This window comes from Enhydra lutris, unplaced genomic scaffold, assembly GCF_002288905.1.
Source record: "Enhydra lutris kenyoni isolate GAN:26980312 unplaced genomic scaffold, ASM228890v2 scaffoldscaffold54, whole genome shotgun sequence".
In the NCBI taxonomy this organism is placed as follows: Eukaryota; Metazoa; Chordata; class Mammalia; order Carnivora; family Mustelidae; genus Enhydra; species Enhydra lutris.
In genome coordinates this window covers 7,988,665-8,016,351 of record NW_019154138.1, presented here as the reverse complement: position 1 = coordinate 8,016,351, position 27,687 = coordinate 7,988,665, and the positions used below count along the sequence as shown (strand labels likewise).

Below are 27,687 nucleotides of genomic sequence, written 5' to 3'. Positions count from 1 at the left end.
ATGTAGGGGATGTTACCATTGTTCATTGTTAGTAGTAGCAGTGTTAGAACTGGTGTTCTTGTCAGCAAAGAAACAGAGACTCAAAAAGGCAGGGAGCCTTGAATGAGACCCTGCCAGCAAAGTGACAGAACCCCTATGTCAAGGCTCTTTCCACGGGACAGAGGGACTCCAGCTCCCCCACTCGGAGGGCCTCTTGCTATTAATTTTGGCAGCTCTGACCTTTGCAGCAAAGATCACCTGAGCTCCAGAGGGAGCAGAGATGTAAACTTTTTACATTGTTATCCTCCATCCTCTCTGGACTCCGCAAAAAACAAAACAAAACAAAACAGTCCACAAACACTGCCACGCAGTTGGTGTCTTTATTCGTAGTCGTTGACATTTCCCATGGGGAACTGTTGAAGGGAAGCGGGGGACGGGACTGAGCGGGGTTTCCTCCAGCCAGTGGAGGAAGTGATGGGTTAGGGACGTACTAAATAGAGCAAATGAGAGAACCATCCCGACAGTGGGCTGAGATGCCTCGTGGAGTGACTTCAGACAACCTGAGTCCTTCTGTCAAGAAATTCAACGTCAAAGTGGAAAAATAAAAACTGAAAGAAAAGAACAAAGTGCGTACAAAGCGATCTGCTAAGATAGGAGAGTTTCCTAAGGCAGCCAGCAGTGAGAAGTCAGGTGTGTGGGGCGGCCGCGGGACCACGTCCCCATCCCACTGCCCCACTGCCAGGCCGGGCTGTCGGGCCACCAGTGCCCTCTTGAGACAGTCTCTGTCTGTTGGCTCTGAGGGTGCTGTCAGCCATAGAAAGTCGTGGCCGGGGGGAGAGCCTGAAGTGTGGGAGCACCAGGGCAGCCCAGGTCAGGGCTGCATTGAGAACATCAAAGTATCTCTTTGGGGGGTGGCTTTAGAGGGCTGGTGGGATACGGAGTGGGGAGGTGAAGGCAGCTGGGAGGGGGACAATCAGCACCGTTCCTTGGGCACAGGGCAGAGTCACTCTCCAGAACCTTAAATTACCAGGGAGGGGTGAGCACGCTGGTTAAGTACAGAGCTGAAGGCTGCCAGGCCATCCGGGTCCTTCCCTGGCTTCAGGGCTCGGTAGGCAGAAGATGTCGGAGGGGCAGGTCCTGGGGGAGACACAGCCTGCTCAGCAGCCCAGCCAGTCAGATTTGATGCTTCCGAATTTCACACTCTTCAGACTTTGGTTCTCCAACTTCAGGTAATAGGCACCCTTGAAGAAGTAGCTGTGACCTGGGAGGAGAAAGAGGGGAGGCTGTCACCACCGTGTCCTGAGACATGGAAGGTTCCCGGGAGCTTTGAGAGTCACCTGCCATAGGGAACAAGCTTTTCAACCAGAGAAGATCCCTTGGAGAGCGGTAGAAGGGGAATGGCTGTGGGAGTAAGTGCTCGGAATCCCTGTTTCTTCATCTTGAAGATGGGACTAAAGATACCAACCTCTTCGAGCTTGTGGCAAGGATTAAATGAGATAATATGTGTTATTATATTATAAATATAATAACAACACTCCACCAAGCACGGGCACAGATGAAGCACTTCCCAGAGACCAGCTGTGGAACACCAGGAGGCTTCTAGCTCTGTCCGGCCTACAGATGGGTTGTATTTGGCTCACACCAAAAGGTTTTTGTTTTGTTTTGTTCTGAATTCTGAGTAAGATGCCAACCCGTAAACATCTGGAAATTCCACACGAAAATATACATTTCTCACCTCCTTTTAAAACAGCTAGAATATCTTAACGGCACGCCCCTCCCCCCTTTCCTACAGCAACCAGGAGAAGCAGGTGATTGTGAATAACTCATGTGCCTTCTGGTTTGCCGCAGACCCGTCTGCCCGCCTGCCTTGCTCATTGGCGCTATTGGCCTGGCCCCCACGGACTTGAAAATGTGGGACCCCTGACATACATGACCCCATTTACTTCCTTGAAAATCCCTGCACCTAGTGGGTGCTCCCTAGATGTTTATTCTTGAAGATAATCCTCAACCTAGCCCCCTCTAGATAATACACAGGTCTTTCTCGGACGTGTGAGACCTTTCACCACCGGAAGTTAGGGCCATGGGCTTCGCGTAGCAGAGGGGCTCGGAAGAAATCCTTGAGGAATTTAAATGCAACCTCTTCTAAAAAGGCCAAACTGGGACCCCTTTCCAGGCCCCTGCAGACCTCACAGAAGCCTCCCCAGGAAGATGTTTTGCAAACTCCAAATGCTATCCCTTGCCGATACTAGTTGTGTTTTACTCAGTGTGGGACCAGGGGCGCATGGAGGTGAGTGGGAGATCTTTGCCACATCAGCAGCAGGGCACGACAAAGTCTGTCCTGTCTCAAATGGAGCCATCGTTCTGCTAATGAGAAGCAGTCACAAGGCCTCCTATGGAACCTGAAAGGCCTGGACCAAACCCCAGAATGAATCCAGGGCACAGAGCCCATGTTTCCTGTTCCAGCAGGCCTCCTGCCTTTCCCTTTCCTGGCTCCAGGCCCTGCAGCTGTGATGGGCCTTTCTGGGTCTTACTGCCTGGAGCCGGCTGAGTGAGCGGAGGTCAGGGGTCTGGATGCCTTCCCAGCACGGGGCTGAAGAGGCTGGTTTGTTTCCCCCCACCAAGCGCCGCCTGCCTCCCTACACAATGAGGGAGTGTGTGCTTGGGAGGAGCTGGGCCCTGGCTGGGGGCAGGGAGGCACGTCCTAGAAAGCGGACAGGGGCTCGGGCAGCTCACCACCGCCCTGCAGGTCCACCACGGCGTCCAGGTTATCCGGGATGGCGTTCCAGGCATCGGCGATGAGCTTGGGGAAGCCGGGATCCATTTTCTTCTTGACTTCATTGTATCTGCAAGGAAACGGATATGAGGAACCCATGGGACCTCCCTAAAGGCCAGCCCTTCTCCAAACCTGGCTGGGAGGGCCCAGCAGCCAGTTCCTGGCTGAGCCTGGGAAATCAGACCTAGCCCTGCAGGGAGGCAGCCGGCTGGAGTGGAAGGCCAGAGAGTCAGACTGGGGTCTGGATCCCGACTCCACTATTCACTAATTACATGACCTTCAACAGTCCCATAAAAGCAGTCTTGTGATTATTGCTAATGTGTAAAGCAATGTGCTAACCGCTTTCCATATACTTTCTCAGTCAATCCTTGTGACAATCCCAGGACACAGTTATTACCATAATATCCATTTCACAGACCAGAGACTTTGAAAGGGCATCCAACTTCCAAGAGGTAATCCAACCAGGTCTGTCTGACTCCAGGGCTGTGAGTTGCTCTCTGAACCTCTACTTTACCAACTGTAAAATGGGGCTGTAGTTAATGTTTTTAATTAACATAGAGAGCAAATGAGAGAACATAGGCAAAGTGTCTGTCTCCATATCTGGTACTTTGTAGGTATTTGGGAAATGTTAGTCCCTTTCCAAACTCTGATCCCTGCTGCGGTATGAGGAGCACTGGACTGGGAGCCCAAGGATGGGTTCCAGCCTCATTATTGTTTCACTGAGAGGCTGAGAGACTTGGACAAACTGCTGCTGCTTTATCCATCAGGTGGAGGTGACAGTCCCCATCCCAAGAGATGATCTCACCGGGGATGGCCAGGTTACAGGGCAAGAGGTTTGGGGACCTAAGCCCTGTTAGTCACAGGGCGGGCCTCCCACCACCCCCATCCCTGTTGCAGCTACCAGGGTGAGTAGTTATGCTGGGCTGTGCCTGTTACGCAGCTAAATACCTTGAGTATTAGCTGGCAGAGTCTTCTTCCTGGCCATGCCGCCACCTTTTTCATTTCGGAGAGAATTTTTTAAATGCTGGGGTCACTTTGGTTCCTTTGCTTCTCCACTTACACTCAACCTATCCATTGTTCCCTAAATACTTAATGAACTCCCCCTCTGTCTGCCTGTGGTTACTGCATTAGTCAAGATAAAGTCCCGGCCTTGCGGAGCTCATTGTCTAGACAGACCTGTGTTTGAATACCACTCGGGTGACAGTCAGGCTTTCCTCAGCCGTGCCTCAGAGTGGGTCCCCGTCCCCACGGCCAGCCCGATCACCCCGACCCGAGACACCAACAACAACGTCCCCTGTAAGTTCCCTTCTACAGGGGAGCTTTGCTTCCCCCTCTCCTCATCACCCTGAGAACGGCCAGAAAAGCCTTCCTTGATCCCAGCTGCATCATAAGGCTGCTTGCAAAACCTAACACGCTTCCTCGTGACCGGGCGTCCCAAACTCAAGTGTGCAGCTCAGAGTCCCAGCACTCCACCACATCACCTTCCCTGACGCCCCCGCTCGGAGCTATGTGTCTTCTGTTAGTGTCCAGTCCGCCCGCAGAGGGCAGGCAGGGCAGGAGGCAATCGCATTTTAGAGATGCGGAAACGAAGGCTTAGAGAAGTGAACTCATTTGGTTCCAAGTTCTGTTTCTCGGGGAAGAACACAGCATCAAGGCATCAGAAGGTGCTGCCTTTGCAGGGGCCTGGAGCTCTTTGTTTAGCTCTGTCCCCAGGCTCCTACAGTGTTTCCTGCTGGCTGTCTTTTAAAGGGTTTCCTTCGGGATGCCTGGATGGCTCAGTCGGTTAAGGGTCTGCCTTTGGCTCAGGTCATGATCTCAGGGTCCTGGGATTGAGCCCCGCATTGGGCTCCTTGCTCAACAGGGAGCCTGCTTCTCCTTCTCCTTCTCCCTCCTGCTCATGCTCTCTTACTCTCTCTTTCAAATAAATAAATAAAATCTTAAAAAAAAAAAAGTTTCTTTCTCTGTGACACCCTGTATTTCCCTGCAGCTGTAGGAATTGGCAGTGTAGAGCAGATGTGAAGAACACAGACACCTGCGTCCCAACTTTTCCACAGGTGTGTATCCTTGAGACACTTCAGCCTCAGTTTCTAAACCTGGAAAATGGGGCTAAGAATAGTATCTACCTTAAATAAGAAATAAAGGTGAAATGCACATATGCCTATTTCCCACATTCTCGCTTAAGCTCCACAAGTTAAAGTGTGACTATGTCTTGACCACTGTCTTCCAGCACCCAGCTAAGTGCCCGGGACATAGGGGATGCTGAGTGTATATTGGTGGGTTTAGTGGAAGCTTCCAGAAGCAGAAGCAGAGTACTCCCTGACATAAGGGAGATGCCAGGCTGGAGGCAGATGCTTGTCTTCTGTCATCGGGGGCTCTCTGTCCTTCTCCTCTGGGCCCTCTGCAGACTCAGCTCCAGTAACAGTGTCAAGTTCATCAACCACCTCTTCTGGGAGACACATCTGTCTCTTCTGGAAACTCAGTCCAGAGCATCCAGTAAGGCCTTCAGCTCGGCTGCTTTTAAGTAAGTGTCGCTGACCTAGAGCAGGGCCTTGTGGACCCCAACTTGGGAAGGTGAGCTTGCTGCAGAAAGGGACCGGGAAGCAGGTAACTCTCCCCAAAACTCAGCAAAGCACCAGCACAGCCCGAGTGCCCGCGTATGCGCATACCCTTGCGTTCACACATGACCACATCTGTCCTGTCTGTTTACCAATCCCCCAGGAGGCACTGGAGGGAGATTAGAGAAGTCCTTCCAACACCATGAGCCATAGACACCTGTCTTTATGATCGACTTCTGAGATTCACGTTTCTGTGTGTCCTACTGTCCTCATTCTAAGATTTGGAGAGGGGATTCAGGGCGCCTACCATGCAGAAAGGCCATTTGTAGTATGTGCTTGTGCTGAGGATTGTTCCGGAGCCTGTGGGCAGAAAGCCCGCTCCTAGGTTTCCTGGCTGACTGTGTTCTTTCTTGAGGCTTGAGATATCCATCAGCTTGAGTTGCTAAGTGTCTTAGCGATATGTCTGGAATCCCTCCCTGACACCGGCGAACAGCTTCTGAATGCAGGGCAGCTGGGGGCGGGGGTGGAGGGTCGCAGGGAAGGGGGAGAAGAGAGAGGCCTGGGAGGGAAGCTGGACTGTTCCAGGAATGGCAGACAAAGGGCCCACCAGAGGCAGCCACAGGAGGAATGCAGGAACCAGCCCCTGCTCCCCCCACCCCTTCCCACTAACCGAATGACCCTGAGGGTACCGGGGAGGAGCGTGGGGTTAGGGCACAGGAGATGCGGTCATCGTCCTGGCTCTGTGGTCAACACACTTGCATTTAAGTAACATAGACCACGTTATTTAATTTTTTTGGGCCACCGTTCCCTTGTCTGGGAAATATGAAGAAATTATAATCAAACTCCGGAAGTCTGGGCGGCCTTTCACTGACCCTTCTTGGATATCGGGCTCCCTGACCTGTAGCCCTGACCGTGGCCTCTTGGAATTGAACCCTTCCCTTTTGATGACCTAGAGCAGGGAGCTACCTGCTTCTGAACTGGCCCCCTGCCAGTCTGTGCCCACAGACACTGCGCCCGTGGCAGACACACCAGACACACCTGCTGCTCCCCAGGGGGCCCAATTTGGATGTTCCTGCAGGCAGCTGGGGCACCCATCTCTGTCTTCATCATATTTCATCCTCTGCCCTCCCCCTGCCTTCACCACCGCTATTTCAGAGGACCCTGCTATCTTAGGTACAGTATTGAACAGTGAAGAATAGATAGCGTGTTCTCTGGGAGCCAGAATTCCAAGGTTCAAATCCCAGCCCGCCATGATGTGGCTGGGTGACTTTAAGCTAGACACCTAACCTCTCTGAACTCCAGTTGACTCAACTGCAAAATGGGAATAATAGTAACAATACTGATCTCATAAAGCCCTTGACATAACTAACGTCTGGCATATAGAGTCAGAAGTAGCAGCTATTAGCCTTATTTTTATTATCCCCTTCTGCAGCGAGTTGCCCCCAAATGGAAAGCTCCAGACCGGGCAGACATGGGCCCTATCAAAAGCCTTTGGAAAAGGAAAGGAGGTTCCGACCAGCCCTGTACCAGCAGTGTGCTGTTCATCCTTCAGGGACCTCTCAGAGGGCCTGCAGCCCTGTCGAGTTAGAGGTCAGAGAGGGGGTATCTGAGGCCCCAAACCACCGACCCTAACGCAGGAAGCCTGAAACCATAAAGCATCTTCTCCACGTCCGCACACTGGCCGCACTGACCTCCTTTCTACTGCCCCCCCCCTCCTCCGCGCCCTCCCCGCCCACCCCTCACCTCCAGAACTTGTCTCCGGCGAAGATGTAGGTCTTCTTGTTCTTGCTCCAATTAAAGGCCGCGTCCACACGCTGAACATCAGGAGGCAGCCCCAGGCTGGTCAGTGGCTTGGGGTACCCTCGCTCCAGGGTGCTGGCTGAATAGACCCAGTATTCATTCCCTGGGGCGGAAGCAAAGGTTGTGTTGTTTCCTTGTGCTGGAATCCCGCAGCCTGGCCTGTTCCTTCCGTCATCTGACTGCCGGGGGCCCCGCTGTGGCCATTCTCAATGGGGACACGGGGTCCTGCTCACTTCCGGTTCAGTGCCCAGAATCTGGTCTCCTGTATATGGTTTTACAAACTGCTTATCTGGCTGAGGAGGTGAGTGGGGGCGGTGGGGTACCTCCAGCCCTCGCTCACGCACCGAGCCACGTACCCTAAATGTCACACCTGCCATGAGACCTTCTCCTAACTGGCACCACAGCCCAGGACCCCTCTGGGATGGAGGAGGTAGGGATCTGGCTGGGGGAACACATACGCATCACACTGCCGAGCCTTTGGGCCCACGTCTCAGACCCGGGCAGGCTCCTGTAGGTCCTCCCTCCCCAGCCACAGCCTTACTGCATTTCCTTTTAAAAACCTGCTTTTCCATCTCCCCTGCTAGCTTGTGAGCTCCATGAAGTCAGCGCCTGGACCCCTGTCACACGGTAGGTTCTGAAGAAACCAGGGTGAGCAAGGTTTCCTAAATGTTGGCCACGGGACCCTACCTCGGTTGTTTTTACCACTTACAGAGATTTCCCGTACTTTTATTTACTTCCTTCTTTGCTTTTGAGGAATTTATCTTATAATCCATAGAAAGACATTTATTTTTTGGAAATAAATTCACTTTAAATGTTAAAAATGACACGACCTTTTAAAAAGTTCCAGCTAAAATCGCTGTCTGCCGAAGGCTCTAGTACTGGAAAAGTGTTAGAGACACCTCACTGAGCAGGGATTTTGCTTCTAGAAGAGGAGTCGGAAGGACTGAAAATTAAAATGTAATGGAACATTCACTCCGTGGGCTAGTGCTGTTTGATGCTGGGTGTCTGAGCCCTTCTCCCTGAAGCCCATGCTTCCGGAACTAATGACTGAGAGAACAGATCCAGAAAGGAAAGGGAGCACGCACAGGTGCACAGGAACCCTGGTGCAGAGCCCTGCGGAGCTGAGGGCGAGGCAGAACCCTTCCCACAAACCTGCAAAGAACACAGCTTTCTCCTCCTGTGGGGCCTCGTACACCGCATCGATCTTCTCTGGGAGCTCAGGCCAGAAAGTGGCTACCAGCAAGGGCCCCATGGGCTTGTTCTGTGGCGTCACCGTCCGCCAAATGAACCTGGGGTAGGGGGCAGGGGACAAAGGAAACCACACCTTCCATCACTCTGCACCTGTTCCCACATACGCCTCCCCAAACCCACTCAAAAACTTCCCAGTGGTGGTATCTCCAGAGGGGGAGGCGAGGTCAAAGGCACATTGGAGAGGGATTGGAGAATGGACAGAGCCCCCTCTGCAAGATGCCAGGGCTGAGAAGCCACGTTTTTGCTCCCTGTCTTGCTCCCTCCTCCAGGAAGCCTTCCCTAACTACCTCTGTCTCTACCATAGTCTTCCTCCTCTGAGGCTTTTAACACTGAGTGCCTTGGAATAGTAGTTTGATTGTTTGTTAAAATGTCTCTTACTGAACCAGAATTCCACTGAGGCAGGGGCAGATGGTACTCAAAATATTTCCTGAATTGCAATGGAATGGACACGTGCACTTTGGCAAGGGTGAGAGCTATTATTATTTATGGAGGGCCTACTAAGTGCCAAGCACTTTGTGTGTCTTGTAAAATGCAATCTTCACAGTATGACAAGATACTATGCACTCTTGGTGGTCTACCAGCATCTGTGATACGTTTATTTCCGTAGCATCCTTCCTCACCCCACTCCTGTGTTTATGATCCAAGCTTGCCCACCTTCAGATCCCATCCCCATTCTGATGAGCTTAAGCCGCTGGTCTCCAAGTATGATCCCCAGACCAGCAGCATGGGCATCATCTGGGAACTGGGGAACACAACTTTCTTGGGTCCCACTTGGGACCTATGCACCAGACTCTCTGGGCTTGGGGCCCAGCAATCTGTCTTAACACGCCTTCCAGATGATCCTAACACATGCCGTTGTTTGAGAACCGCTGGTCTAAGCCTATCAGCATTTCTTGGTAAGTGGCATTGATTCAGCGGTGACTGTATGATTCATGTGGGCCCACGAGATCGAACAGACTTGGAATTCACAGCTAGGGAACCTTTCACTCTTTCCTGTTGGATGTGGCCAAGGAAGCCTGCGGCCCCCTCCACTCACCCCCACCCTGGCCCCTGGCAGTCACTGTGTGACCACGAGGGACCCAGCCTTCAGGAAAAATCAATGCAGAGGACAGCAGTGGACAAAGGCATCACTGAATCAGTGAAACGTTTTCCATCCCGCGAGGCAGCCCTACCTCTGGACTTCATACCATGTGAGAGCAGTTTCTCTCTGCTGTGTAAGTTGGTTTGAGTTGGGGTTCCCTCTTCCTGGCACCCTGATACTGTAAGAAGGTATCACCATCTTTACCCGACAAATGAAACTCAGAGAGATTATGGTATTGCCAGGATTCAAACCCAGACCTGACTCCAAGATTTGAGTTTAATTTTCTTGCCTATTACCCTTCTCATCCCCTCCCCTGGCCCTGCCCCCAGCTCAGTGCCTACCACCCGTTCTGCACATGGGCGGTGCTTAAGTATTTACTGGCTAATTCATTGAACCCATCAAACACGCATCAACTTCTTTTTGAAATGACGCTGTGTCAGGCCACAGATGGCTCCAAACCCAGGCCTTTGCTCTGCGCCCTTTCCCAGGTCCGCATGTCTCAGCTCTGAACGTGGTCAGGGCCTCCCAAGTGGGAAGAGCTCCAGGTTAAGGACTCTGTTGGGGAGGGGGACCCGATGGTACCTGACTTCTCACTGCATTTTGAGTCTCCCCCCCCTTCTCTGCATCCTGGCCATCTCCCTGTGGGCCAGAAGACTGGAAAAAGCAGGGCCCTTGTCCCCCAGCACCTAGCCCAGGGCCTGGACCAGAGGAGGAGGTCCTTCACGGAAGTTCGCAGAACACCTTCTAGCCTCATCAGGCTCTCTCTCTCCCTCCCCCAAGCCAGGAATTCTCACATCTCTGTGGCTCTGGTCCTGCAGGGCCCCCGACCCAAACACCCTCCCAACCTGTCAGCTCATCACTCCCCCCAGATCTGCTTCTAGTTTAAAGGCCCTCTGAAGTGCTGCTTCCTACTCAGAACCTTTCCTGACTCGAGGTTGTCCAGGCAAGCATTTTCCAAATGCTTCTGCAATTCCATCCTTTCACTCAGCTATGGACTACTGTCAGCTCTCCCTGCCTTTGTTTCCCAGACTTGACCGCTGCTACTCACACTTCAATGTGCCTAAGACTCATGGGGAATTTGCAAATATGGAGATGCCCGGAGCCCACTCCCAGAGATTTCAGCCAGAGGGCGTTCGGGCAGGTACAGCAACCCATACCCCTAACATTCACTCCCTAGAGAGCTCTGGCGTAGGAGGCTCTCGGACCTCTCTTTGAGAACGCTTCTCTAGGCATTAGGCATACCCTCCGCTCCCAGCACACCACCTCCACCCCAGTTCTTAAAGCAAAGTAGCTGGCACCGTAGGTCCCAAATGGCTCGTTGCTGACAATCCTAGCTAGTGTGATCGCATACACTTACCCCATGTCAGGAATTATTCTAAGCATCTAATCTTACAGCCTCGAATCCCAAAAACAGCCCCATGAAATAGGTAAGAATACTAGTCCCGTTTTATAGATGAAGAAATCGAGGTACACAGAAAACTCATAATTAACTTGCCTATATTCACGCAACCAGTAAGCCACAGATCCTGGATTCCAACCCAGCCAGGCAATCTGGGTCCAGAGCCCATTCTGTCAATTACCACACTGGATGGATGGAAGGATGGATGGATGAATGGATGGATGGATGAAAGGATGAGTGGATGGCTGGCTGGGTGTGTGGATGGATGGGTGGTAGGATGAATGGATGGGTGGATGGACGACGGATGGATAATGACAGACCAATGGGTAATAGATAAAAAGATGATGGATGGATAGATGATGGGCAAAGAGATGAATGATGGGTGTATGTATGCATGTACTTATGTACAGATGGATGATGGGCAGACGCCTTAATGCAGTCCCACATTATGTCTGCCATTCTCTGGGAGGGCTAGGGCGGCTGGGTGAGTCTCAGCTCTTGGCTGATTGAGCTGGGGCCTTTATCTCTAGCACAAAGGCGACCACACCTCCCCTGTGGTTACTCGCTCCCCCTCCAAGGAACGATCTGGCTGTCTGGGGTCAAGGCCATTCCAGGAGAAAGCCTTTGGGAGCCTGGATTGTTGTTCCCAATTCTTCCCTCCACCCCTATTTCAAAATTCTACATCCATGTGCGTTTGCCATGTGACCTCATGGCACCACCCTTGACAGCAGGGCCCATTGGGGCTGGCCGTGCGATCTGCTTCAGTCAATGGAAAATTCTCAGACATGATGTGAGTGGAGGCTTTAAATGTGCTCATGTGGTTTGATTCGGCCTCTTGTGCTTGTCATCTGCATCGAGCAGCTGCTAACCCCGGGAGAATGAGAGACGTGCTGAACATCCTCGAACCCAAACCTCAGACTGAAACCCAGACAACCAAAGCAAATAGAGCAGACCCAGAGACTAGCAGAGAGCGAAAGAGATGTCTGTTGCCATAAGCCACTGACATCTGGGGGCTGTCTGATACCCGGAACAAAGTGCCTCTACAGGCCGCTCTATGAAGCCCCCAGTAGGCTCCCTGACTGAGGGTTGGGGAGGCAAGAATCACAGGGAATGGGCAGAGGGCAAGAACAAGGAGCAAGCTCCCACACTCACCGGTCCTTAAAGAAGAAGATCTCCCCACGGATCTGAGAGATGCCATCGAAGACGATGTCCTGTTTGCAGATCTCAGGAGTGACGGGTCCCAGAGTTGGAGTGGGGCCGGTGCCCGTGCCAGTGTCAGGGGAGGCCCCTGGAGAAGGAGGATGTGACCTCAGACCCTCCCAGGTCCAGCGACTATCCCCACCAGGCTGAGCTCCCAAGACCACCCACCCCTGCCTGCGAAAGGTCAGAAAAAATAGTATTATGGCCTTGGAGTGAGCGTGGGGAAGACACAGAGAGAACGCCTGGACGTGGAGCGGGGAGGACAGTAAAGAGAAACCTGAGTCTTGACAGAGGCTGTTGGCTGATGTCACCCTGACCAGTCCCCACCACCATTATTACTATCATTATTACTTCTGTTTTACAGATGGGAAAACTGAGGCCCACAGAGGTTGAGTGACTCGCCCAACCATTCAAACCCAAAGCTCTGGTTCTCAAGCCTACAGGACAGTCAGGGACATCCGCAGCCACCTCTGTGTCCAGCACTGGGTGTGTGGAACTTTCTCCAGGATTCATCCCTTTGCCCCTCATGGCAACTGGCCACCGTTTAGAGATGAGGAAACCAAGTCTAGGGAGGTAAAGACCTGCTCCCTCTCTTGCTGTTGGTGAGTGGTGGATGCATGCGAACCCAGCGTCTATCCCTGGATCTGGTGTTCATTCCTAAATCCATGTGCCCCTAGCCCTGTCATCCAGCACCACCCCCGCTGCTGTGACTTGGTCCAGGACCATTTTATAGCTACCTTTTTTTTTTTTTTTAATGGGCCCACTCTAACCTCATTATAAGTGTTAATAAATTTAACACTGGTTTCAAGCTCTGGTGGGACTGTGCCTACTGCACATTAAAGTAAAAAAGCAATCAGAGGCGCCTGAGTGGCTCAGTCGGTTAAGCATCTGCCTTCGGCTCAGGTCATGATCTCAGGGTCCTGGGATCAAACCCCTCTTCAGGCTTCCTGCTCAGTGGAGAGCCTGCTTCCCCCTTTCCTCCTGGCTCATGCTCTCTCTTGCTATCTCTGTCTCTCTCTCACACATAAATAAATAAAATCTTAAAAGAGAAGAAAAAAATCGGCATGAAAACCAGACACTTTCATTCCCCGTATCATCAGGGTCTTTCTATACACTGGGCAATTCTTCCCTGTGTTTAGCTCGTTAAACCTGGATTCTAAACCTGGTGACCCTGAGCCAGAAGGGTCGCTTAACTTGGGCCTCAGTTTACACATCTAGAAAGTGGGGGACCAGTTTCTCCCCTGCCGACCTCGCGCAGTGGCTCTGGGAAGCCAAGAGGGGCGTGAACGCTGGTGTTATTTGGAAAGGAAAAGGACCATCCAAAGGAAAGGGGCTAACCCTTGCGGGGGTTGTCTGCTACCCCCAGCCCAGATCAACGCTCCTGCCGCCTGCCTTTGTCTCCTGCAGTCCTGGAGAACCCTGGGCCTCCATCCCAGGCTGCAGGCAGCCCCAGACCCCCATCCGGAGGCCCCCAAGCTGAGAGTTACCATAGAGCTCTTGAATGCCCTTGACGTCGTCATGGGACAGGCGGAAGTTCTTGGTGAACGTGTAAATGGGCGCCATCAGGGCTCCAGGGTCCTCCGAGTGCTCCAGCCCCATTGCGTGGCCAAACTCATGGGCTGCCACCAGGAACAAACTGTACCCTGAGGGCCGCAGGAGGAGGGAAGGGGTGGGGGCAGAGAGACAGGGAGAGAGCTGAGAGAGCAGCGAGGCTCTGGCCCCAGCAGTGGGGACCTTAGCAGGGCTGAGAGCTCTGCGGTTGGCTCATATCCATTCTTCTTTCTCCTAAGAGTTCCGGGACCAAGAGACTATGCCCATTGCCTTCAAGAAGGGCCAGCCAAAGTCCCTTTGTCCCCTTCCAGGGTGGGCTTCCTGGGAGCTATAAAGGAGAGCAAGAAGCGGCTGCAAATCCTCTACTTCAAGTCCCGTTTGTTAAAAATCCCGTTCTCTGGCTCTATGTGTTTCTTTACAAAGAGTAGGGGCAAACCTTGCATGCCCGGTCTCCAAGGAGGTAAGAGAGTGGGTCTGCCATATCTCCCCCAGGAAGCAGTAAAAACCACTCTCCATTGGAGTGGCTGCCCAGGCTCGGCCACAGAGAGCAAACCCCATTTCATACCCTGCTGTGGGATGCATTGAGTCTCCCCAAAAAGATAAGTGGGATGCCTAGCCCCGAGCACCGCGGAATGGGAACTTATTTGGAAATAGCTTCTTTGCAGATAAATTCAGTGAAAATGAGGTCATCCTGGGGTACAGTGGGCCCTTAATCCAATGTGACCGTGTCATTCTACGAAGAGAAGATACATAGGAGGCCACGTAACAAGAGAGGCAGAGACAGGAACAATGTAGCCCTCAGGGAGAACTTGGCCCTACCAATGCCTTGACTTTGGACTTGTAGGCTCTAAAATGCACGAGAATAAATTCCTATCGTTTTAAGACACCCAGGTTGTGGCACTGGGCTATGACAGCCCTGGGAATCTAACGTACACCCCAAGGTGCCACACCAGCTCCAGAGTCTCACGCCATTTACCAGCAGAGGGAGACTCCCGCCTCTAAGGAGAAACTGGGGCAGAGTTAGGCCCCAGCATGCTGTTCGACAGGGGTTAAAAAAAACTCCTTTGTCCAGCCTCTTTCAGTTAGCATGATCCAAACTCCACCTCACTGTGAGTAAAAAAGAAGAAAAGTCACAGAAAAAGAGGCTGATCGAATTCTGACCAGCCACGGACCAACCCTCTCACCTGGCCATCGGGGCCATCAGATAGGAACCCCAGGCAGCCTGCTCACTGTGCTGACCACATGGTAAGGTCATGGCCTACCTCCTGGTCACTCTCCTGCCCCAGCCTGTGTGCCCTGGAGGGCTGAGAGCTGTCTCAGGTGGCTCTGTCCTTAGCACTCAGCACTGTCAGAGAACCCCCATTCACAACTTGGCCAAGGATGGTGTCGAGGGGGCAAGGAAGGCTCGGGGGGCTCTCGTGCTGTGTGGACAGTGGCATTGGAGAATGAGGTTACTTCCGTTTTCTTCCCTTCTCCTGCCCACCCAGCCCCTTGAAGGTGGGGATGCCCCATAGGGGAATCATTCTCTGGTATAGGATACCCTGTGCCCAGTGCTGAATGTTTGGGGTAGTAAGAACCCCACTGGAAGGGTGGTCAAGACTGGAGGGGAAAGACAGCATCTCCGTGGTTGGGCAGGACCTCTGCCACCACCGTGTCTCAACCAACACAAGCGGGGGTCTGGGGGGTTGGAGTCTATGCCATAAGTGGTGGGGGTGCCCTGGAAGGTTTCTGGTGCAGGGGCGGGGCGGTGTCTGGTGTTTCTGCCCAGTGGTCAGAGCCTTGTACCTTGGTCGGGGCAGAAGCCCCATTTGCGGTCATCGTCATAGTTGGCCGTAGTCGCACACCACATTTTGCCATCACTGCGGCCCGCACTGGTACAGCTCTCATGCTTGTTGCCCAAGAAGGTGAAGGGGAAGACACAGGGGGCGCCTTCCGAGTTCCCGCCAACGGTGGACATGGCTGTGGAGGGAGGGATACGGGTCAGGGGGCAGTAAGTCATCTGAGGCCACCACCAGGGAATGACACAATGTGGACTTTAATGAGCCACACGTCCGGGGTACTCGCTCAGCCCCGGGCCCTGAAGCAAGCACTTTATACATGTCTCGACAACCCTGGGCAGTAGGGACCATTCATTACCCCCCCCGTTTCATGGATGGGAAAATGGAGCTCGGAGAAGTAAAGAAACTTGCCTGAGCAGTTTATTGCCAGAAGTGTGAGGGCTAAGACTCAACCCACACAACCAGATTCCAGAGCTTAATTCAGCCTCCCATGGATGGGGCCAGAGGGACCCGAGGCAGAAGGGGCCGGGCAGAGCTAACGGTGCCAATATACTTCCTTAGACCGTGAGCACCCTCACGCAGGGTCCTAGGGAGGACCTACCTGGGTCTCCAGCAGAAAGCAGGTGTTCGGTAAAGATCTGCTGGGAGAAGCAAAAAGAAGCAAGGACAGAGGGAGGAAGAAAGAAAGCAGGGAGTCCTTGCTGTAAAACAGCAACTGAAGGCTAGAGATGCGGATGAGAGCAAAGAAAGGCAGGGAAGAAAAACTTGAAGATGAGACGGGGAAAGAGAGAGAGAGAGGATTACCCGGAAAGCTGAGGGAATGTGGACCATTCAGACAGGGTTCTGAGCTGGCCGGATGTTAGGCATCCCCAACTCAGCTCAACGGGCTACTGGTGCCCATGCACTGTCTGTCCTGATGTGGGTGCCCACGCTGTCCCAGCCGCTAAGCACTCTGGCTGGCACCCCAGTCCTGGGGAAAGGAGGTTGGGGTGGGGAAGGGGCTCTGGTAGGTTTTCTCTCGCAGGGCAGGCTGCCGGCCCCGAGGGGCAGGGAGGGGCAGGGAGAGGCAGTGACACCCACCAGTCTCGGGGCAGAAGCCATACTTCTTGTCACGGTCGTAGTCCTCGGTGGTGCCGCACCAGCGGTAGCCGTCCGTGCGGCCCTCCGTGGTGCAGCTGTCGTAAGATGTACCCTGGAAGCGGAACGGGAACTTGCAGGGCTGTCCATCAGCGTTGCCACCCATGGTGAACAGGGCTGGGGAGGCGGGGAGAGAGGGGAAGGGTGCGAATGTGAGAGGCCACCCGCCTGCCTGGCTGGGGATCAGCTGGGCGCCTGCATGGGGATGGCGCTGGCGGCCAAGTCACACCAGCGAGGTTACAGCATCGTGAGAATATTCAAAACCGTCTCCAGTGGTGGGGGACTTGGTGCTTCTCCGGGCTCCTGGAGAGCATCCCTGCCTCCCTGGCCAGCTCCATCCCTTCCCAGAGACCTTAGGGACGCCTGCCTGAACGCACCCAAACCCCTTCCTCCCAACAATGAAACGGTTAAAACCTGGCACATAGCACAGGATCTGCAGAGCCCGGCCCACACCTCAAGGACACGGTCCAAGCTGCCTGGCCGTGCCCACGCCATGCAGATTGTGGTTGGCAGGACCATAAGAGTCTTTCCATTGGAGAGATAGGAAAACAGTTCTGAGAAGGCTCCTGGTCCTCCTCTCTCTCTTGCTCACAGTCTTTAGCACACGTGCGCACGCGTGCGTGCTTGCGCGCGCACACACACACAAACACACACACAGGAAGCTTCACCTCCCTTTCAACCCCAGGGGCTTTCCTGGATGGCCTGCTGTGGTCCCTGCTGGACAGAGAGGAGGAGCAGAGGAGGACAGAGGGAACGGAAGGGAGGTGGTGTCTTCAGAAACCTTTTAACACGCCCTCTGAGTTCCCTCTCCAATCTCCCCAGGACAGAGGCTAGGACTGGAGGATTGGGGGGAGAGTGGGGTTCAGAGTCTGGGCTCATCTGGGTGGGTTCTCCCCCCGCTCCCCCGTGCGTTCATCCACCCCAAAGCTACAAAATGATGTGTCTCCGGAATTGCCAATGAGCAAAACCACAAGTGCGTAACAAGGACAGTCTGTGTGCAGAGGCGCCAGAAGTGACCTCATCAGCCCCCCGTTAACTCCACCATGACCAAAATGGGGGCCAGGGATCACAGGATCAGGGCCCCATATCCTCACTACTCCCCTCTCCCCAACCAGGAGACCTTCCCCCGCAAAGCCAGAAACAATGAGACACTGGGGAGAGCCCAAACTGAAGCCAGAGATGCCTTGGTGACCTCAGAGAAGGAAAGGCAAAGTGTTAACCTCCACAGAGGCCAGCCTCTGCCTTTGCTCTGCAGACAGCTGCAGGTCTACCCCCCAGGAAGTCCCCTATCTCCTTTCAGATCCAGCCCCCAACAAAGATAAAGAAAAACAGCCACTGACTCAGCAGTCAGGAGGGCCTGAGTAACCAGAACATCTATCCCAAGACCCAAACCCGTGCGTGTTCTACGTATTTGCATCTGGCTAAAGACCAAGTAAATGGCTAATGCCCAGTGCAAGGAAAAACCAGACTTATGAATTACAGCTGTTTCCACTTCTACGATCAAGGCATTCTGTTCTAATCATAGGGACTGACACATGGCATGGTTAAGGCTGCTTGAATCCCTCCTGGGAAAAGCCACATACATAAACTACTTTTGTTTAAAAGTTTCTGACTCATGAATGGTCAATGGCTTGAACTCTTACTTAATACAAAGTATTGTGAGAGATTTGGTATTAAAAGTGTAAACAGGAACATGATTAACTAGCTCTTTGTTCCCTCCCTTCTGTTAAGATGGCTGGTGCTCAGCGTTCAGTTGCAGTGGGGTCAGAGAGAGTCACAAACACGTCAAATTACAGCTGAAAAGACAGAGGCATAGATAGATCAAAGAGTCTTTACGGGATGGAGAAGAAACACGTATCCGCAAAATTAATTTTTGGGTTTTTTTCCCATGTCCCCCCCAGTTTTCTGGACTTTTGACTTCTAGAATCATCCAATCTAATGATGTGACCACGTACGAAGATGTGCATGCTGTCTTTTTAGGATTTCTGGTTACAGAGTGTGTCTCACTGTGAAGAATATATTAAAAAAGGATTGAGTGTGTAGGTCAGTACCTTACCCCTTTAAAAAACTTCTCCCTCTATATGGTTTCAAAATATCTGAAAATGTCGTGTCCCAAGCATTGGCAAAAACACATACGAGAATACTGAGTCAGGCCTACTTCCTTTGCCAAGACACAGAGATGGAGACACAAGCAAAGACAAAGACTCAGACAGATATGAAACCGCCCCCACACCCAGATGTGTGTGTGTCAAACACACACACACACACACACACACACACACACACACACGCAGGAAGAGTTAGCATCAAGACCAGAAACAATCACTGACATTCCCAGGGCCAGAGTCCCCAAGCCGGGTTGGGTACCAGCCTCAGTGTCTGCATCTTGCCTCCCACTCCCGCTGCTGGGCTTTCAATCCATCCCCCAGCCTCTCCTCATGTCCTTGAGGCACGCCCCTACCCCCCCAATCCTGGTCTGGGGGTAGAGAGTGATTCTAGAGAGAACCACCGGGCATTTGAGTAGTTCCAAGTTCATTTCTCACACATACTAGAAAAAACATAATTAGCACATCAAACCTGTGATTTCACAACTATTATTGCTAACGACAAAACAAACCAACGAACCAACTGGTTTAATGACAGTATCACGTAAATGGGTGGACAAGAAGGATGCAGCTGTGGCTCAGTTGGGGGGGGGCTGCGCGAATGAGGCGGTGGGGGGATGCTGGCTGATGGGCAGCATCAGGCCTGTGGAGGAGTGGGCATGGGAGTGGGGGGGCGACCCAGGGAGGTGGAGGCTGAGGAGGAAAGCCTGGGGCCAGGCGGTCGCTCACCTTCGTGGGGGCAGAAGCCGTACTTGCCGTCCTTTTCGAAATTATAGGTGGTGGAGCACCAGAGGAAGCCGTCGGAGCGGCCCGTGTCTGTGCAGCTGGTGTACTCCCGGCCGTTGAACAGGAAGGGGAACTTGCAGTACTCGCCGTCGGCATTCCCATACTTCACTCGGACCACTGTGGGCAGCACAGGGTGGGTGGTCAGCCCCTCTGGGCGCTTCTTTGGAGACCGGGATTCTGACTCAGCCGGGTTATGGGACCTCCCTCCCACGGCTGGCTCTCTGGTCCCATCAGAGCAGATGGAGGGGCCTGAGGTGGCCAGGGAAGCCACAGTCCTTGTGGCCAAGGGACAGCGAGGCATGAGGCGGACCAGAGAGGAGACCCAGGCATGACCCGGATATTCACTCTCTTACCTTGCCCTTCTCCCAGGGTCCACAGCTCATCGTCGTCAAAGTGGGAGTCTCCCCCAACGCCGGGACCGGGGGCAAAGGCATGAGCCAGGAGCCCGTCCTTGCCATCGAAAGGGTATCCATCTCCATGTTCTGCAACACACAGGGTGTCGGCTTCCAACTGCTCCAGCTGGGCCCCGAAACCCGGCCACACTCCCATCCGTGGGCCCTTAGCTGCCCTGACGTCCATCCCTTTCCCTGTCCGGTGTGGTTATTCAATCCTGGGAACAGAGCATCTCAGCAGAGAGTTCCTGACTTGACTGTTATCATCCGATGGTCTGCGCTGTCCCCTCAAGTCTATATGGCTCCCCGTTATCTCTACCGCTGACCTTCACTGTCCACATGACGGCCGGCAACATCATACCTACCCACAGACCAATACGTCCACCCATGTCCTCGCCACTCTCTACTGTCCCTCATCTGTACCGTTGTCTGTATCACCTACACTGTACACACCCACACTGCCCGTCCAGCCTGTCGCTTACCCTCAAGTCATCCCATCTCCAAAATCCACAATGTTAACCTTCAGCTCTGCTTTGCCACCCAGGAGCACGCTGCCCACCCGCCTATCAACACTGTTGCCTGTGCCCGTGTCATTTACCCACATCATGCTACCACTCACAATGTCCACACCACCCACCTTCAGGTCCACACTGCCGCCAGCGTTCATAGGACCAATCCACATGGCGTCCTTGGTCCCTGGATCTAGCCCACTTCCTCCCAAGTCTACACTGCTCCACTCTTCCTGACTCACTCTCACATCTAGAATGCCTCCATGTCTGCCAGCATTAGCCAAGAGAACTTTCTGTGATGATGGGGTATTCTTTGTTCCGTTCAGTTCAAGAGCCACTGATCTCATGTGGCCACTGAGAAGCCAAAATGTGGCTAGTGTGACGGAGAAACGGAGTTTCCAGTTCAGTTTAATTCTAACTAATTTAAATGTGAATGGCCCTGTGCCCCTAGTGGCCACCATGCTGGGCGGGGCAGACAGACCACCGGCCTTCAGGATCCCTCTGTCACGTCACCTGACCCCAATCAGTGTGGCCGCCCAGTGTCTACACCTTCTACCCTCTTGTCTAAGCTCTACTCAGTATCCCGGGCCCCCTGATGGCCAGACTGCCCCTCTGTCTCTGCACCCCTCTTCTGCCTACCCCAGCGGCCGAAGTTGATCATGATGTCCGCCTCCCCATCGTGGATACGAGAAAATCGTAGCGGAGTTACGTCACTCCAGACTTGGAAGGCACGGGCAAAGGCATCATCCACCGTCTCAGGGTCCAGGTCCGGTGTGTAGCCAATGATCCTGCAGGGGGTAGAAATGCATGCGAGTGTGTCTGTGTGCACGGGGGAATGGGAGTGTGCACATGCATGTAAGTGTGCACATCCATGCCCAAACGTATGTGTGCCGCTGTGTGACCGTGCAGGAACGGGTGTGAGTGTGCGTGCCCGCGTGCCATTCCTGAGTGTGTGCCTGAGCACGTAAGGAGTACACAGGTTGCTGTGTGCACAACTGAGTGCATGAGTGTGTACACGTGGGCAGGTGTATGTGTGCGTGTGGAGCAGAACTCACTGGGAGAACAGCCCGCCCAGAATGCCTTGAGCTTTCGTGGAGCCCTAGACCAGCCCGCATCCCCATGCCCCCAGCTCAAGAGTCTCCTTTCTCACCTCTGGGTGGTGGGCAGGGAGGCTATGAGACAGAGAGTTTACCCTTGGAATCCAGCATGAGCCATACAGAACAGAGCTCTCAGCCCAACCAACGACCCATGGTAACAACTCAATGATAGAATATAAAATTCAATCAGCAGCCAGTCATCAACTCCCTCCACCCTGCCCTAGCGAGCCTGTCTAAGAACAAGAGTGACTAGCATTCCTTGTGCTCTCACTGTATGCTGGATGCTGATGTCTGTCTTGATATCCCGTTATATATGGGACCAAGCTTAGTTCCCAGAGAACCTACAAAGAAGGTTAGGTTTTAGCCCCATTCTGTTGACTGGAGAGTCAAGACTCAACGCACCAGAACCTAAGGAGCCCACTGCCCCAAAGCCAGTAAGAGCTTGAGATTCAAGCTCTGGTCTGACTCCACTTCCTAAGAAATTTATTGACAGAACTTAAGGGGCCAGGTCCTCACCGGCTACTCCCCAGGACCCCAAGAAGGGAGAAGTCAAGGCACAAAGAGACCCAGTGTCCCACAGCCCCGGGGCCCTGTTTCCAGCCGCCCAGCCTTGGCACCTGTATGTGATCTGGTTCTTGTCCCACTTGGGCTTGCGGGGGAAGAAGTTGTAGTTGGCCACGTCGGGGTTGCCACAACGTGGCTTCCGCATGGTCTCGATGGTGCTCTGGTCGAGCTCCCCTGTCTGCGGCAGCCCGAAGAACTTCTGCATCTTCTTCAGTGTGTCCTTCAGCACAAACAGGTTACAACTCTCCTTGGGGCAGCCATAGAAGGTGTTCAGATATTGCTAGAAGAAATGAACACGGCATCCTACTGACCCAAGCAGTCTGGGACCCAACGGTCCTGGGTAGCCTCCCAGGATCCCAAACCCGCTCTTTCGCCCACCAGCTGAGTGACAGAAAAGATGTAACACATGGCATGGAGTGGGCGCTTACTGTATGCCCCATATAGCAACTCCATAATGCGTTACTCGTACTACCTCCCTCATACAGAGAAAGACATTAAAGCACAGAGAGGTTAAGAAACTTGCCTAAGAACCCACAGCTCACATATGGCAGAAGGGGATTCGGACCCAAGCCATGCGGTTCCGGAGCCCATGCTCAGAACTCCTAACTCTCTGCCTCTCTTCTTTACCTCTGACCATTCTTTTAATTCACCCCACTGCTGATGACGGCAGGACTGGTTCCCTCACTTTCCTTATAAAGAGATTCAAGGCTTATGTGTCTGGACTCCAGGAGCAGACAGACCCGGGTTCAAATCCCGGAGAGGTCCTTTCTAAAAAGAAAATCATCCCGTTCTCTGTGCTCACTGAGGTCTAAAGCAAACAGGCCTCTAGGGAGTTTCAGGGATGAACGAGCTCATTTATCTGTTCAACAAATGTTTTTTGGCTCCTACCGTGTGTCAAGCCCTGTGCCAGTACTGGGGAGAAACTGGTGAACACGGCAGAAGTTTCTAGTCTCCAGGGTTCAGACCCTGGTATGGGGAGGCAGATGGACCACAGTCAATGGAAAATGGGATGTGTGATGTGTGCCATGTCGGAATAATGAAAAAAAAACCCAGAGACTTTACTACAGGGGCCCTAACGTTTTGGGGGGGGTAGTTAGGAAAGGGGAATAGAGACTATAATAATAGTAACAATAACAATGATGACAAATATATCTCTTGTTGAGTGTCTACCATGACCCGGGTATGCTTCAAGGTGTCCTGGATGACTTTCCCCTTAACCCCGAGACTCCACCATCATGCTGTTTGCAGAAGCGGCTGAGAATGAGAAGTGAAGTCCATTCCCCAAGGAGGCCAGTTGCTCGTGACTCCCCAACATGAAACCAGGCAATGTAAGTCCAGAAAAGGCTCCTCAAGCCTCCTCCTGCATGGCCTCCAGGCTACACCAACTTCTCCGTGCTGTAGGAGGTGTGGGGACCCACCAAGATTTTTCAAGGCTCCAGAGCTCACCCTCTACCAACGGCCATCTCATCGTGCAGGCCAGCTTCAGGCCCCTGAAATAAGGAGCCCCCTATAAATGTAAGGTCTCCCCACCCATTTGCCCAGCAGGGTCAGAGCCCTGTATGCAGGGAAGAGGAGTGATGGTGTCACATCCCAAGAAGGGGTTCCTTGGGTGACCAGAGGGTATGAAAGTCCTGTCCTAGGCTGGTTGGGGACAAGGATGCAGGAGAATAGATTTCTCTGGTGGCTGAAGGAGTAAGGAAGTAGACGTCTAGCAGGCTGGAAGGCGCATCTGGAGGGGTCCCTGCCCCCGAGGCGCTCACAGGGTGAGAGGAAGTGCACCTCTGATGCCCCCAGCCCCCTTGTGTAACGCGGTCTGTGGTCTGTGGCAGGGCATGGGGGAGCTCCTCCAGCCGGCCCAGCTTGCGGCAAAACAACCTCTGAGCCACAGCTCGGAGCCCTGCCAGGAGGGAGGGCGGGCTGGCGGTGCTCCGACCAGAGCTCGGGGCTCCATCCGCCCCCGCCCCACGCGCCAGGGCCCTCGTGCACCCGCCCCTCCGGGCGCCTGGCCGGCCAGTGGCCAGTTCAGTCCTCTGGTTCTCCAACCCCGCTGCAGAAGTTCGAGGAAACTTTCCGAGGTGCAACCCTTGACCCTCCTGGCCAACTGGTCCACTGAGCCAGGTGAAAAAGATGCGCTCTCTGCTTCCCTCCTGCCTCCCAAACTTGCCAAAAGATCCGCTCCAGGGCCTCTCTCCAGATGTATGCCAAAGGTGCCTTGACGTTGGCCAAGCTCTGCTCTGCCCTGAGTTCTCAGCCACACGTGTGCAAAAGTTAACCCAAATTGTGTGCCAAAGGACCCTCTTCCCAAAATCTCACAGGGGTTCAACGGATCCTCCGTTTTCAAAAGAGACCCCTTTCAGGCCTTTAGCCAAAGGCCTAGGAAGACGCTTGCCAAGGGCCTGTTAGCCAACCTCCCAGATGTGTCCAAAAGTTGTTTACGGAGCGGCTCCCGTGCCAGATCCCCCAGATACTAGACAATGCCGCCGTTATTTACCGAGGAGCTCCCTTCCAGCTGTTTGCCAAAGCGTCCCCTGCCTACCACCACCAGCGAGAAGCCCACCCTGCCGGTCTCCGAAGTCGCCAAGTTGTTTATCAAAGGCCTTCTCCAGTTACTAAGGCTCCCCTACAGTTTGCCAGAGATCCCTCCCTCAGCCAGCCCAAAGAAAGCGCCCCCCTTCCCAAGCCATTTCCCGAAGCTCCTCCCCACGCCGCGTGCCCACCGCGGGGACGGTCGCTCGGGAGACCCCCGTCCTCGGAAGTTTCTCCGAACTTGACTCCCGCCTGCGGGCGCTGCGACTCACCACAGCCAGCTCTTTGTCCGTTTTGGGGGCAACATCGCCAGGGAACTTGATGATGGGCGACGGCGCGGCGGCGGCGCGGCCCCACAGGCAGCCCAGCACGCAGAGCACCCGCAGCGGGCCGGCGAGCGCGCCCCGGGCCCCTCGCGCCTCGGTCATTGCGCTCCCGGGCCCCGAGCGTCGCCCGGGGGGTCGCTGGCTCGGTGCGTGTGGCCGCGTCGCCGCCTGGTTGGCGCCTGCTCCGCCGCGCGGCGCTGCGCTCCGAGGGGCCGCTCGACTCGGTGGCCTGGGCTTGGCCCCGCTCAGCGGCGCATGGTCCGGCCCCCGCGCCCCCAGCCCGCGCCGCCGCCGCAGCCCGTTCCCGCCGGTCCTGGCAGCCCCTTTGTATGTTTCAAGCCCCAGATGCGCAGCCTCCAGCCACCGCCGGAGGAAGTCTGGATGCAGCGGAAACAAGGAGGGGGCAGCCGCCAGATGTGGCCTGCTGGGCTGGGAGGGCGCGGGCTGCGCAGGGAGGGGGGCGCGCTCGGGCCCGCCCCGCGCCGCCCCGCCCTCCCTCCCCTCTCTCCTCTCCCCGCCTCTGAGCCCCACCGCCCGCCGCCAGCCCCGCCGCTCCGGGCCGTGGCATGCCCAGTCCCTTGCGCGACCTCGGCACCCCTGCGGTCCAGCCTCAGGACCCCCTGCGGAGAAACATCTGGAGCGACCCCCCCCTAGACGCTTCACGTCCTGAGGTCGAAGAGCAGCGTTCCCGGAGGGACGCCTTGGTGGGGTGGGGGTGGCGAGGGCAAGACGGCCTGCTGGTCCAAGATGGAGAGGCCCACTCAGAAACAGATGATCCTCTGCATTGTCAGGGAAGATTTCAGAACTCCAGAGATGAGGACAGAGAGCAGGGAGGGAGATGGACAGAAAAGGAAAGAGAGAGAGATGGAAACAGGGAAAGTCGCTCCCTCTTCTTCCTTCCCCTCTTCCCTCCCTTCTTTCCTTCCCTCTTTCCTTCCTTCCTTTCTTCCTACTGCAAATACTGAAGCATTTGCTTGGCCTCGGGCGTGATGCTGGGAGACACTTGGAAACACAGCAGTTACCGTCCCTGTCCCCTCCCTCTCTCAGGGAAGAGAATTAAGCGCTAAGGGGAAACTCCAGCAGGCTGTGGGAACATCTGTCCTCTGCCCCTAAACTGGTACACATGGTCGGAGAAGGGGAGAAGCGTCCTGGAAGAAGGGACACGTGGCTTCTGAGCTACTACCTACAGAAACACAGGAGTGTTGGGTGGGGGTTGTGGTGGGAGGGATGCTTCAGGCACAGTCCTGCAAAGGTCCAGAGGGAAGACAGACAGCAAGAAGTTCCCTCTATCCAAAATGGGTACGGTTGGGGTTGGGGTTGGGGGGCAGGGTGAAGAAATGGCACTGGGGTCATCAGGGATCCGTTTGAGGGACAAAATCACAGGCTGCAAGGGTCAGGAACCAACTGCCAGTGAGGAGCCTTCTGGGGTCATGGTGACGAGTCTGGACTTTCTCTTGAGAACCAGAAAAGCCTCTGAAGGTCTCAGTGGGCTTTGGACATGCACAGGCTTGCCTGGAGGCTCTGTGCTGCGGGCCTGCCAGTTCTCATTTTGAAAGGAGGCCTTGGGGAGGGACTTAGCCCCACGGGGGCGGGGAGGGGGGGTAGTCGGACCCATCTGCCTGACCCACCGGGAGAAGCCCTGGCTATTTGAGGGAGGGTGACTCTGAGGTCAGCAGGGGAGGGGATTGTTCCTGGCTCTGCCCCTATTTGACACAGGTCCATGTCCTGTGGATAGTCAGAGAGCCAGGCTGTAGAGCGGAGAGCTGGGGAGATGGAAAAACTTGTCTCACTAAAGCCGGCTTGCAAGCTCGTGGCCTGTGGGCTGAATCCAGCCTGAACAGCATTTTGAAACTTGGGCAACTCCATGTAGAAATCTGACTTTCTGGCTTTCTTTTAAAAATGCCCCAAGATCTGGCAGTCCTGGGTGCCAACTTTCGCATGGCAGCCAGTAGCCGGAGCTCAATCACAGCTGCCCGGTTTAGATGAGGCGTGGCCTCTGTTTTGCCACAGTCCCCACCGTTCTCTGTTGCCTCGTGTGGGGCTCCGCGTGCTCAGCTGTGCTCATTTACATCGCAGGCCCCATTCAGGGTTTGATCGTTTCTCAGAAGGCTTTGTAAGACACAGGGGCCTAAACAACATAGCTTTGGGGCTCTTCTGCGGAGAGTAGCTTTGACTGTGACTCTTAAAAAAAAAAATTTATTTGAGTAAGATAGAGAATGGGGAGGAGCAGAGGGAGAAGCAGGCTCCCTACTGAGCAGGGAGCCCGATGCAGGGCTCAATCCCAGGACCCTGGGATCATGGCCTGATCTAAAAGTCGCTTAACTGACTGAGCCACCCAGGTGCCGTGAATGTGCCTTTGACCCCTCTGTGGCTTTGGCATTCCGAGGTGTTCAGCTTAGGCGCCTGGTGCCCATTTAGAGATGCCATCAGCTGCAGAACTGAGGGAGGAGTGGCCGTGCCCCGAAGCGACTTGGGCCTACGGCGCCTGGAGAGCACAGGCTGGGTCTGGTGGTAATGAACTTGTTGGTGACCACATGAGCTCCCTGTCTGCCCCTTTCACCGTGCTAATCCCAGTAGCCCCATGCTGGTGTGGTGGAACCACAAAACGAAAGCAACCAGACAAACTTTTGCATGAGAGCCGCCAAGATTTGAAGCTATGTTTGGGACCACAGCATCTTTTAGGCAATCCTAATACAGGTTAGCGTAAAGGGGTTGTATAGTGGGGAGAACTGTGACACCCCCCCCCCCCCGCCAACAGGATACGATTAAACCCTAACCCCCAGGATCTGTAGTCAGTATGTCCTCCTTGGGAAATCTGGTTGGCCCATGAACAGCATGACCTTTGCTTGAACTGTGTGGGTCCACTTGTATGCAGATT

The 27,687-nt window shown here is 54.2% G+C and overlaps 1 protein-coding gene across 1 annotated transcript; it reads right to left on the bottom strand.

Annotated features, from left to right (window-relative positions):
• Positions 1-345: 345 nt before the first annotated feature.
• LOC111157340 (matrix metallopeptidase 2) lies at positions 346-25,072 on the bottom strand. The gene is made up of 13 exons (XM_022518662.1): positions 24,756-25,072; positions 22,011-22,237; positions 20,936-21,084; positions 19,749-19,877; positions 19,339-19,512; positions 16,448-16,621; positions 15,375-15,548; positions 13,526-13,681; positions 11,991-12,126; positions 8,260-8,396; positions 7,051-7,210; positions 2,713-2,822; positions 346-1,240 (listed from the first exon to the last, which is right to left on the bottom strand). Exons 1-13 carry the CDS (start codon positions 24,909-24,911, stop codon positions 1,137-1,139), a joined length of 1,986 nt encoding a protein of 661 aa, XP_022374370.1. The 5' UTR covers positions 24,912-25,072; the 3' UTR covers positions 346-1,136.
• Between the last annotated feature and the right edge of the window lie 2,615 nt (positions 25,073-27,687).

What these genes read in the sequence shown, in the direction of transcription:
- LOC111157340 (XM_022518662.1), bottom strand. Translation starts at nt 24,911, where the DNA reads ATGACCGAGGCGCGAGGGGCCCGGGGCGCGCTCGCCGGCCCGCTGCGG. An exon ending in ATCTTCTTCTTTAAGGACCG is followed by an intron (nt 8,397 to 11,990) that starts GTGAGTGTGGGA and finishes CCCCTACCCCAG; the next exon opens with GTTCATTTGGCGGACGGTGA. An exon ending in GAAAGCTGTGTTCTTTGCAG is followed by an intron (nt 7,211 to 8,259) that starts GTTTGTGGGAAG and finishes CTTCCGCCCCAG; the next exon opens with GGAATGAATACTGGGTCTAT.